Source organism: Grampus griseus, assembly GCF_964374135.1.
Source record: "Grampus griseus genome assembly, chromosome: 9".
Taxonomy (NCBI): domain Eukaryota; kingdom Metazoa; phylum Chordata; class Mammalia; order Artiodactyla; family Delphinidae; genus Grampus; species Grampus griseus.
In genome coordinates, this window is record NC_139003.1 from 94161127 (window position 1) to 94174463 (window position 13337).

General features: G+C 43.1%; 1 protein-coding gene across 1 annotated transcript in view; it reads right to left on the reverse strand.

Annotated features, from left to right (window-relative positions):
* The window catches only part of GLI3 (GLI family zinc finger 3), a 282714-nt gene that overhangs the window by 59946 nt on the left and 209431 nt on the right, over positions 1–13337 (reverse strand). The window contains exons 8-10 of the mRNA XM_082662430.1: positions 5867–6080; positions 4810–4923; positions 2610–2750 (exon numbers count right to left, since the gene is read on the reverse strand). Of these exons, the coding sequence (XP_082518556.1) occupies positions 2610–2750; positions 4810–4923; positions 5867–6080 (469 nt within the window). The remainder of the gene's footprint in view (positions 1–2609; positions 2751–4809; positions 4924–5866; positions 6081–13337) is intronic.

Genomic DNA, 13337 nt, shown 5'->3' on the forward strand with positions numbered 1-13337 from the left:
CTTGGTTGTGTGTAGCAGGAAAATTCAACTAATTCACAAAATGTCCTCTCTCCAAGGAGAGTCATAGCAATGCAAATAGTTCATGCTTCCTCTGTCCTTAAAAAACTGGTTTTTGCCACTGGTCTTTTTTCCATCTGCCACCCAAGTAATTAGGTGGATTTCAACTAGCTATTCATTCAGTCTACAAAAAATAATACACCAGGCCACTGCCGAAGCCACCAGATTCACCGTGAGTAGGAAGGCACTTATATGTCTGTCACGTGAAGTAAAATCAATTTACACGTACAAATTTGGAATTTCTACACGTCAGATAATGAGTGAAAAGGCAGAGAATAAGTGATATAAACCAGTACCTTTATTTATGTTATTGTAAGTTAAAATTTTTAATTCACTTAACTAAGTTTCCTTAACTCATATAATTTATCTCAGACTAAAATTAATATCGTAAAGATAATACATTGGATTTTCTCCTAATCCTGACACGAATTTCTTCTTGCCAATTTGGAATAAAAAAATTCCGGTGTATATGTAATTCATTTCCTAGTTTTTATAAGAAAGCAGACAACATGGTGGCCATTTAGTTGACAGGTTAAGCAGCCTTGCCTTAAAACTACTCAGATCTCTCTATTAAAGCATCATCCCTACCTAAAACCTTTTGCCACTGAGATTAAATACAAATACCTGCAATAACCACTGTCTTTGAAAAGCTTTCATGTGACATAGAAGGCAGGGAAAATGTGATGGTATAACCACAACCCCCCAACATGTTATCTCAAGACTGGCCTTTGATGAGGAACACAATTTCTTTTAAATGTAGACTTGGAATTTCCTTCCTCATTTGCTAACAGCTGAACAAAAATCACAGCGCTCCTTGGAAACTGCAATGACTTATCCACAGAAAAGGCACCATGAGACCGTGTCCTCTCTCAGAAGGATGTTTTAAAAGGCAAGCAGCACTGCCTAGCAGCATCTCGTTTATGACGGCAGGTTTTGTACCACCAGTTCTTCTCATGTACGATGTTCACTCACTCTATCACTGAGGGTATTTTTGGCATTCTTTCTTCTTTGGGTTTATTTCCCCACATTAAAAGAAAAATTCCAAGCTTTTTTTTTTTTTTTTTCCCTTTAGTGTTACAATGTCTGTGGTTTCCATTAAAACAATCAGCAAGAATAAAAGGCTGTTAAGTCAGGCTTGGCTTAAAAATAACACTTGCATCAAATTAAAGAGAAAGAATCAAATTAAGTTCATGGAAAAATCTGGAAATATACCTTAATTAAAAACACTTGACTTTCTAGTTTCTTGCTGTGCAGAGAAATCTAGAATTCTCTCTATACTATTACAAGGAGACATGATCAAAAAAGAAATGGGGGGGGGGGAAACCCTGAGGTCATGGTAAGCCCTCAAAACATTCTGTATATGATGGATCTCAAAACCTGGCAAACCATATATTTGACACTATAATGTAACTGCAGCATGTGGTATATATTAGAGGATAAGAACGAATAGGAATTGTATAATCTTAGTGTTTAAACGGAGGAGGGTTATCAAGCGATATAGATCATCTAAAAACAAAAAGTGAGTGTAAAAGTAAAGAGAATGGAATGGGGGTGTGTATGGTGTGTGTAGATGATGGGGCGGGGGGGTCATGAGGAAGTTACTGTCAGATTTGCTGTCATATTTAAAGCTTATGAAAGGGCTACACACAGCAAACCATCCCAATGCCTTAATGCAACCCTGTGCTTTGACATCGTGTCATCCTTGATGATGCGAATGCCCTTCCATCTCAACTGCTCCTGGCCCCATGTGCCAGGGAGATTCTACTGGCCTGAGAAAGTACCAAACAAAGACGAAGCACGGGCCAAGGAAACAGGGCTAATGAGGTATGTAGATGGGGGTACCCTGCATTATTTGAAATAACTGGCAAGGGAGTACGGGAAAGATTTCTGAATCTGGTGTGGGAAGGCGAGCTGAGGTTCTCAGTCGGACCACATTGCAGTTTTCAAAAATATACATCATTAGACACATTTTAAAATATATATTGCTTTTTCCATGGAACTGTGAGGCCCGCAAGGATTGGCTTCAAGTCAAGAAACTGTGCTAACGGCTTATCGCAAACCATTACCCACTTCTCACAGCAAGTACCAACTGACGCCTAAAATCATGGGAGACTCCTTAGCTGGTGAGGGTCGGGGAGGGGAAGGGAGGAGGGAGGAAAAGGACTTCCCCCACCTCTATGATTTTTTCGATTGCTACTGGGTCTTGGTTAAAATCAAACTTGGTTAAAAGGTTAATAATAATTCATGTCCAGCTTACTATTACTCAATAACCATCAAAGTCGCTAACTCAAAACAGTGTTTTCTCGCTTATGGGATCAGAGTCATTACACTCTCTCTTGAAGACGTTATTGAATTTTACACTCAGCTTTAGCTGACTGAACAGGTCAAGCACCGTGGCTCAGAGTTCTCTTTATTCTCAGAAAGTCATCAAGCCCCCTCCAGTTTGCTAGGCTGCTAGCTGAGAAACTTGACTCAGCATGGGGTCAGGGGAACTGACCCCGCAGGAAAGGTCACATAGCTGTAAAGCCCCCTTCCCGGCCCCCTTCACTCACATGCACCAGCTGCTCCTGGGTGTCGAACTCCCGAGAACAGCCCTCCCAGTGGCAGTTTGTCTCGTAGATGACTTCAGGCTCCTGTTTGCTTTCTTCTTTGTCCCCTTCCTCCTTCACCAGGGTTGTCCCTTCAGGCTGTTCCTGAAAGGCAGGGGTGGGGAAGGGAGGAGAAAGAGAGACAAAATCAGACACGATGGGATGGCAGACAGAAGAGAAAGGGAACTCTGCTCACTATTATGTAACAACCTAAAGGGGAAAATGCATAAATGAATCACTTTGCTGGACACCTGAAGCTATCACGACATTGTTCATCAACTCTACTCCAATATAAAATAAAAAGTCAAAAAAAAAAAAAAAAGAAGAGAAATGAAAAACCTGATGTAGGCTTGTCTTCCTCCGGATGCAATTTTTTGGGGGGAAAATAAAATAGAGCCCAAGTCTATCAGCTGGGTTTTGTGAATTGAAGAAACCAAAGATGGAATCATTTGTGTGCATTTTTTTCAGATTTACTCAATATGCCTTCGAAGGTTGTTAACTTGTGATTAAAGGCAACGGTCCAAACCAGAATGTCGGTAAGGTATTGAGGCCAAACTTTGCTGTCCTGAATACCAAGGTGAGAGCAACCTAAGATGTCATCTCTTAAGAAAAGCAATGAAACTAGGTGATGGAGTCTTTTATCCAAAAGGCTGTTCTTTCGGTTAAATTCTTTTCAGCATATTAATTTGTTTATTCTCCTATGTTGGAATCCAGGGAAATGGTTTACTGCTAATTCTGTTTCTGTTCTCCCTGCCACTGGAGGCTGTGAGAGGCACTGTGTGGATTTCTACAGGGATGATGTCTTCTGGGCTCACCTTCCGGTCTCCAAGCGTACACTCCCTGCCCAAGAACCATAGCATCTAAAGCTTGTCGGTAAAGTCTTTTCTAGTCTTCTAAGGCAGCTTTGCAGAAATGAAAAGACAAAGGATTTCCAGAATTCTGGGAGATGATGAGGTGTGCAAATTCGGGATCTAATCTGAGGTTAGATGGTAAAAGCTGTATACAAGTGTTTAGGCATAACCAGCAACATGCAAGAAGAAGGATGGCTCTCAGAGCCCATGACACCCATTCGTTCCATCTTCCAAGTGCTCCCTAAAAAGGAAACGTGGGCTTAAGCACTCTCAGGTTGGGGCTGAAGCAGCCTGAACATTGCAAGGTCCAGATTCTGTGGACATCCAGACTCTCGTCCAACCCCTATCTCTGGGAATTATACTCATTGAGCTCCGTATCAGGCCCAGGGAACCTACAAGATAGGATTACGAGCAGAATCTACACATTCTTTTTTTTTAAATTAATTAATTTATGGCTGCGTTGGGTCTTCGTTGCTGCACGTGGGTTTCTCTAGTTGTGGCGAGCGGGGGCTACTCTTCGTTGAGCTGTGCGGGCTTCTCATTGCGTTGGCTTCTCTTGTTGCAGAGCACAGGCTCTAGGTGCCCGGGCTTCTGTAGTTGTGGCACGCGGGCTCAGCAGTTGCATCTCGTGGGCTCTAGAGCGCAGGCTCAGCGGTTGTGGCGCACAGGCTTAGTTGCTCCGCGGCATGTGGGATCTTCCCGGTCCAGGGCTCGAACCCGTGTCGCCTGCATTCGCAGGTGGATTCTTAACCACTGCGCCACCAGGGAAGCCCGAATCTACACATTTTTAAAATTGAGGCTCAGGATCTACGTAACAGCAGAGACAAGACTGGAATTTTTTAAAGTTGTCCTTTCAGGACTTGGGGTAAAGAACAAGAATCTAAGTAGCCTTAGGTTAGGTTAGTTGTCGCTGGATCCCTCCTGGCTATGCAGGGTCTCCTGGCCAGTAGCAAGTGGCAACATAAGAAAAAAAAAGAACATGATCATTATAAGGAATATCCCTGGTCTGCCCAGCTCAGGCTGAGAGCCAGGAGCTTGTAATTCTGGCCCAAGATCAAGGCCAAGGACTGAAGCCCGTTCACATCCCTGGTCAACAATAAACACATCCACCCACTTACTCCAGTTTATACCCCACAAAGCTGCCTGCGTTTTCGTGTGTCTGCTTCTGAGCTGGAGAAACAAACCTAGTTGTACTCCAGCCCTGGCCTTTTGTTAAACGTGTGGGTAACGCCCAAGGCCAAGAACGCGGTAGACAAGCCAATGCTGTGAAAAGACGCCAGGCTGGAGGGAGCCAGAGCCGGCGCCTCCCTCACCTGCTGGCCCCGAGGCCCCGGGCTGGGGAGGTCTTCATCAGCTTTGATCTTGGAGCGTTTATTATGCACCAGGTCGCCGGTGCTGGTCACGGCGGACTCACTCGTGGGCTTGTTCTGTGGGTCACATTGGCAGGGACAGAGACAAAAATTAACTTCGGATCAATGAGTAGGACCACAGCTAAAACACACAAGTCGAGAATAGCGAGCGTCCTTGGCACCAGAATGACGACAGATAGGGCTCGTATTTGCACGTAGCAGAGTTCAGAACATGTGTTCAGAGCCAGGACATACTGAAAAAATGGTACAAATGAACTTATTTACAAAACAGAAATAGAGTCACAGATGTAGAAAACAATCTTATAGTTACCAGGGGGGAAGCGGGGGAGGGAGGGATAAAGGGGAGATTGGGACTGACATATACACACTATTATATATAAAACAGATAACTAATAAGAACCTACTGCATAGCAACAGGGAGCTCTACTCAGTACTCTGTAATGACCTACATGGGAAAAGAATCTAAAAAAGAGTGGATACATGTATATGTATAACTGATTCACTCTGCTGTACGGCAGAAAGTAACACAACACTGTAAACCAATCATACTCCAATATATATATATATTTTAAAAGCCAGGATATACATTCATGAGACAGCTCTTTGTTTTTAACTCTTAAGTAGCAACTCCCTGGGGCTTTTTAAGGCTAGAGGAAAAGAGCTGGGATCCAGGCTTTAACGAACTCTAATAGTGCAGGGGAAAGGGACCGGATGACAGCAACCCACTCATGGGATGTATTTTTCCTGAATGGGCTATAGACAGCACAGGGTCAGAGGGAAGCCCGAGGCTGAAATGACTCTAGTGGAAGAAGCTCTCGTTTCTTGAGGTGCACACACACGGCACAGAATCTGAAGATGACAGCCCTGGGTTTGGACCACAGGCTGCAGGATGGAAGCGGTGAGGATGCCACTGGCCTGCGCGTATTCATAGCTGATGTGGCCCCGTGGCTCTCCTCTATGATTCCCAAGACAGACCAGGTCATCGAGCTGTCTCTCTCACCTGTGAGGACTCGGAAGGGCCGGAGGTGACCTGGACAGGGTTCAGAACCGTAGGGATCCCGGGAATAGGCCTCTGTGTCGGGAAAGTTGGGGCGGGGTGGATGAGCGGAGGGCTGTGTCCAAAGGCCGAGCCTAAGCTCTGCTGTCGGCTTAAGATCTGCTGATGCATATGGAGAGACACGGGTGCAGAAGGGTAGGTGAAGCTCAGGGCAGGGCTGCGGGTGGGAGATAAAGGGAAAACCATCATTTACACGGGACACAGAGACCAGTGCACCTTTATACCTAGTTTTTTGTCCCCAAATCGCATCAGGGCTGTGCATTTAAATTAGAAGGTAAAAATGATCGACGAACATCTTGAAACTTCCTAGAGAAAGCTGACGGCTCAGACAGGACACGCATGGGCGTTGGCACAGACACGCAGACCTGAGATAAACTTCAGCAGAACGGAAGCAAAAGGCATCGGCTCAATAACAACTATTTATTGCAATAACACACTTTCTATAACAAAGAGAATGGGTGACTACATGCTTTATAGTACTTTTCTCAGCTCCGCATCCCACACGTTCCCGTGCGCGGAGCAATTCTTTTCATCTATGCTCCCCCTGCACGCTTTCATAAGTCTCCAGATCTTATTACAAGAAGAAAGAAAATCAATTGGTTAAATGTGTTTTGAACACCATGCTTGTCATATCACTCATTTGTTTGTAAAGATGGAAAGCTTGGTTCATCCTGAATGCCACCTAAAGAATTTCCATCAGTGCCGTCTGGTTACAGAAGCTGATGGATTAACCTCTCCTGGCTGGAATCGGTGATCAATGGGCTTTGATTGAGGAATATTCCAATGGGAGAGCATCCGCTCCCTCTTGCAGCTAAGGAGCATTAAATGTCTATTAACGCCCATTATACATGCTAATGCCTGTCACCACTTCATTATGCCAGAGTATTTCCCGGGCTACAGGAAGTTCTAAGGAAGTCACACCATCACCTAAAGATTTCTGGGCTAGTGGGCGGTGCCAAATCGTCCTCTGCACCACCATAGTTTAGGAATCCAATCCTCTTAAAAGAAAGAAGCGCTCTCGAGGAATCTGCCGATGGCTTAAAAAAATGCGTGAAACACTGTAATTGCATTTGTGAAAATTTCTTCCTTTAAAAACACTCAGTGGGGGAAAAAAAAAAATATATATATATATACACGTAGATATTCTCTCCATCCTGCTGTGTAAGGCCCAGAAAGAATCAGGGTTTCTTGCAAAGTCAAAGGTAGAATTCGTGCAAATGTCCCAATCTGGTGGGTTAATTACTATTGCTGTTAAGCGCATTAACTGAGACTATAATAATTACAATAACAAAATTCAAACCATTTCAACAACTTTAAGTAATAACGCCAAAGACATACTCCCTTCATTAATGGGACTCCACGTTTTGCCCATTTGACTACAATCCACAAAAAGGTGGTTTCAATGGGATTACATTACTATTATTCCTACGGAGAGCCTTGCATTACAATAGCTTGCCCATTTAAGACTGAATATCATTAAGAATGCCCTAGGAGAATTTCACAGGGCTTGGAGGAACTCTCCTTTCATTCTGTATTGTATTTCTTTAATAAAGGAGAGCAGAAACCTGGTGAAAACAGTCATTGTTCACAGTAAGTTAGGGAGAAATCACTAATAATATTCTGTTTCTGCAGCGCTATAGTTTCTGCCAGTGTTTCGGAAAGCAACCATGAATGATTACAGCAAGACTCAGCTAAGGTAGCTGTGTGGATGATTGATAGGGCGTTAATCAAAAGATGCATATCTGCCTCAGAATTTGTTCACAAGCTTTCTTCTAATAGCTGATTTCATGTTCACTGAGCTCTATGCCAGTTGGTCCAATTTATTTTTTGGTGTACAAGCCATTCATCAAAAAACACAATGATTTAACCCACCCCTCCCCTTTCCTTTTGGTGAATGGGTATTACTAAGTGTAACCACCTTATTCTGTTCATTAAAAAAACAAAGGAAAACTAAAAGACCCCACTACACACATATTTATAATGTGATATGGACTTTGCACAAACCTCCCTGCATCTTTCCTGAGTTTCATGAGCTTGAACGAGCAGGTGGGCTTGGGAAGGGGGTCCCTTGGGTCATGTACACCTCTCATTCTGGGGGGCCCAATATTGGGGGGCTCAAAAAAGTCAGGACCCAATTAAGAAGCCAGACCATTCGAGAAAACGTTTCACAAGGCAGAAAATGCCCTCAGTTTTGTATGTAATGCAATTTACAAATGTTAAGAGCCAGACAGAGCAGGTCGATTTTTACTTTTAAAAATATGTAGAAGACAAAAGGAAGAACCAGCTTTGGTGCTGCAGCCCCTGTCCCCAGGTGCAAAGTCTCTGATCTCAGATGCAGGAGAGGCTGCGACAGTTTTCAACCCATGTGGGTAACATCCCCTTTTGGGGCTGCGTTTTTGCTGGTCAAACCAGGGGACAGGAATAAACCTTCCCTAAAATCCATGTCAACTATCAGATTCCAAAGGATATGAGAACATACAGGATGGACCAGCGATTTTTAGCAGTCCCTGATTATTCATAAGGAGGGACTGCCAAGGGAAACCCTCTCTCCTCTGCGTGCAAAGAGCTGGGCAACAGTGCTCACAGGGGAAGACCTCGTGTCACCCCACAAGAGCGGGCGCTGTCATCAGCTCCTAGAAGGAAGGCTGCTTGCTCCGAATTACAAAGCCTATGCATGGAAAGAACGTCCGAGAACTTCCCACCGGTGGCGGGGGGGCCAGGGGATCGGGGCCACCAGCCCCTGCTCTCTGACCCCAAGTGAGCTGTCTTCCTAAGCTCTGCATCCGGGTACTTGCTGTGTCTTTCCAGAGGTCAGCCTAGCTGCTTCCTTTTGGTCACTCAAATTCCAGCTTAGGTGTCACCTCCTCAGACACAGGGACCTCCTAAGCCTGAGGCCCCCATCAAAACAAGCCCCCTCTGCAGCTCCTCGCCCCATGATGCTCTGCTGTTTGACACTTGTATTCTCACTGCAGGATGAGGCTCTCTGAAACCATATTCTCTCCCTCCCTCTGCAATGGAAGGTCTAGGGGATCTGGGCTCTGGTCTGTCTTGTCCCCCACTGACCCCTGGTGCCCGGAACACTGCCTGGCACGGGGCAGCCCCTCGAGATGAGTCAGTGAGTGACCGAACCACCCCCATTAGGTATGAGTTTCTTTCTGCTGCTGCAACACATCACCACAAACTTCGTTGTTTTAAAACAAAATACGCTTGCCATCTTAGAGCTCCAGAGGGTCAGAATTCTCAGATGAGTGGGCAGGACTGCGTTTCTCTGGAAATCCCTGGCACCTGGCCTCTTCCCGCTTCTAGAGGCTGCTTCCCTCCGCGGTTCACGGTCCCACCTCAACCCAACCTCCTCCTCTGATTCCCTGTTAACTCCAACACCCCCCTGCCTCCCTTTTATAAGGACCCTTGTGATTATACTAGGGCCACCTGATCATCTCCTCATCTCAAAACCCTTAACTGGACACCAACGATTACCTACTGCATGATTCCACTGGCAAGTTCAAAACTGGGGAAAACTGGGCCACACGCTGTAAGTTCAGATGTGTTAAAGTCTATGTGGTAACCTTTGGAGGTAACCTTTGGTATCCAGCTTCTTTGGTCACAACTGTGTTTGTGATATCTTTTCATGTTGCTGCATTGAGTTGAGCTCCAATCATTTCCTTTGCTGAATAGTATCTTAGAGTCTAAGTATAGCACGCTTGCTATGTACGCTCCTTATATGTTCTATGCATGTTCTTTTCCTGCATCTCACGGTGTTGTGGTTTGCTATTACACACAAAGCTGCTACGAAGACTATTAAAAAAACAAATAAACAAACAAAAACTCTTAACTGAATCACAGCTACACAATTCTTTCGGCCCTGTAAGGTGATATATTCACAGCTTCCGGGGAGTAAGATGTGGACATCTTTGGGGGCCATTATTCTGCATACCGAACTCAGAACAGTCACTTCAAAGAAAAGCAATCTGACAACGTGTTTATAAAACAGCACAAAGGTAGTAACAGTACAAAGGTCCTCTGTGCATTTTTATAGAACTTCAGCTGCTGAGGACAGACTGCTGGTTTACAGAGGTCAGAATTTTTTTTGAAAAGTAAATTCTCTTTTTAGAAGCCCCGAAAAAAAATCTTCCTAAACAGTTCATGTATTCGTTCCATAATTTCCTAGAAATACAAAGTATTGACATTGTTGAAAAATTTTATACATCGCTTCTGTCTCCTCTCAAGAAGGACACAGTCGGGCTTCCCTGGTGGCGCAGTGGTTGAGAGTCCGCCTGCCAATACAGGGGACGTGGGTTCGTGCCCCAGTCCGGGAAGATCCCACATGCTGCGGAGCGGCTAGGCCCGTGAGCCATGGCTGCTGAGCCTGCGCTCCGGAACGGGAGAGGCCACAACAGTGAGAGGCCCGCGTACAGCAAAAAAAAAAAAAAAAAAAAAAAAAAAGAAGGACACAGTCTAGTCTAAAACATGGTCCACCTGAACTTTATGACCTCAAAGCCTTTACATTTCTGCTCACCCTGTTCTTTTCTCTGGATCAACTGAAGAGCAATTAAGTTTATGTTTTGATTTTTGAATTCTCTTCACTCAACATTTAATCAAGTATAATTTAAAAAAATTTTATAGCATTTACTTCTCTTCTAGATGACTACATGAGAGATGGGATAATTAAAAACACACGTTTATAAGAATGTGACTTGCAATTGTTAATCTATATTTAATCGATAAGATCGCTAGAAAGTGTCAGATGGCCCAGATCTTCCCAAGCAATGTGCTAACACAGTCACCCAAAAGTAAGTGTTAGGGAGGATAGGAAAAAGAAGTACCAAGGTGATAAAGTCTGAGGAATACAGCCCCGGGGGTCCCTGGAACTGCTTAATACTTGAATGTGTGTTCCAAATGTCCCAGCCCCGATATGGTTCGTAGCAACATTTGGAGGAGATTTTAGAGACTAGCGTTCCTCACAGAACACTTGGAGAAACAGTCTTCTAGGACAACAGTTAGAACAGTCTGCAATAACCTATATGGGAAAAACATCTGAAAATGAATGAATATATGTATATGTATAACTGAATCACTGTGCTGTACACCTGAAACTAACAACACTGTAAATCAACTCTACTCCAATAGAATTTTTGAAAAATTATAAAAGGAAGAAAAAAGAAAGCCAGAATAAATTAATTCAAATGTTAATCTGTCCTGTATTTTTCTAAAAAGCAGAAAATGAGAAAAGTGTGGATTTTCGATCTCTGACTATAGTGTGTGTGGTGTCCTCCCACCAAGTATAATTTTCACCCATCAGAACCGAGTTACGGCTACTGAAGTCCTAGTTTTACAAAATACCTTAAAGGAGAACTCGTTACATGGTAGGCAGTGACTTGGGGACCGAACGCTAAATAAGGGTAACTACTGAGGTCAATTTCCCTTTTATTCTTTGCTCTGAGCTGAGTTAAAAGTGATCAGCAAATCGCTGTCTGAGTGGGAACTATTTCTTCTATTTTCCAAAAATTTAATGTTAAAATTCCCAAAGTCTGAATCGTTAAGAAAGTTTTGACGTATTTATTCTCCATCACAAATCCGAAGTAACATTTTGTCAATACACTTTTCAAACTGGGGTCAAATTTTGCAAACCGGGTCTTATTTCTGAATATTGCAGTAAATAGCCCAGTAACCCCTCCCTTATCTGGAACTCTTCTGTCTGGGAATCTCAACAACTATGCTCAATCTGGTTGAAATCTGGGGTGTAATTAGAAAGACAGGATGTTAAACAACTAAAATAAACATCATAATATGTTTAACTGAATAACTGAATCAATTTGCTATACAGCAGTAATTAACACAACTGTAAATCAAATATACTTCGATAGAAAAATTTTTTTAAATAAAAAATAAATATTGTCAAATCCACACACTCATTCATTAATTCAACCAGTTTTAGCTGAATACTTTCTACAGATCCCTTTTATATATCCAGAGAATAAAATAATTATTTGTAACTGGAAAGTTACATATTAACTATAATCAATACATACAACTTTGAGATTCATAATCATGACTGACTTTCACAACAAACATTATTTTTTTCACACCAAGGAAGTGATGTGCGTCAACATTTGTACAGAGCCTCTCTGATCAATCTGTAAATTCACATTTAATTACAGAAATGCTATATTAGTGGGGGACACTAAAAGTTCATACTGTAGAAGATCATTTGTTAAGATGTATTCAACCCTATTATACATACAGGCATTTCAAAGTCATTAATATTCAAGTCAAAAGGATAAAAACCAATTAAAATAGCATGTGAGACAATCCTGAAATGTCTTTTAAAAACACTTCAGGAACTCTGCGTATGGTAGAGGATAAGAGGATGGGGGATGGGCTGGATAACTGAACACCAGTACAATAAATAAAGCAGCATGATGTGAGCCGCTGTAGTCCTTCATATCGGGAGGGCAGATAGAGCCAATTACAATACTGAAGAGGTCTGTTTCTAACTAAAAGTGAATGTCAAAAAACTCGGGGGAATTCCCTGGCGGTCCAGCAGTTAGGACTCTGCGCTTCCACTGCAGGGGGCACGGGTTCCACCCCTGGTCAGCGAACTAAGATCCCACAGGCCGTTCAGCATGGCCAAAAAAGAAAAAAATAAATCGGAAGTATAAGAAAGATGGCAAGAGGATGGATCACCCAGCCACTGCATGCTTACAGGTAAAAGTTTCTTTTTATTGTTTAATGATGTCAATCCACATGGCATTTACCCATTTTCAAAAAAAAAAAAATCATAGTTTTTCCTTAGAGCTGCATGGAACATCTCCTTCCACTGAGTCTCAGGGCTGGGGTTCCTCTGTGCTAATGTGGGGAAGGACGAGGGAGGTTGCCGGGAACTCAGCCGAAAGGCTCATCATCAGTTTCCAGGTTCATCTCCGGAAACCCTCCCTGACCTGGAGGACCAGGCATGGAGCTGGGCTGGCCTGAGATTGATGAGAGAATTAAACCAGAGCAGAGCCCTGACATGGGTGGTCACGGGAAGGCCTGAGTCACAAAGTCACCATCTCTTACCCAAAGTGAAGAGGAGAGAAGAGTATGTGGCAGCTATATATTCTTAGGAAAAGTTTTAAATGTAAAATCAATGCTAACGACCTATACACACATTTTTTTTCAACTGCCCTAGTTGGTCAGTTTTCTTCAGATGTGAATTTTTAAGACTTCCTTAAAAGAAACTCATGTGATGCTTTTATAATGTATTTCTTCAGGTCGGGCATTGGATTAAGAAACTTCATGCTGCAGTCTAAATGTCCATCAACAAACGAATAAATAAAGAATATGTGGTATATATATACAATGGAACACTACTCAGCAATGAAAAAGAATGAAATAATACTATCTGCAGCAACATGGATGGACCTACAGATTATCA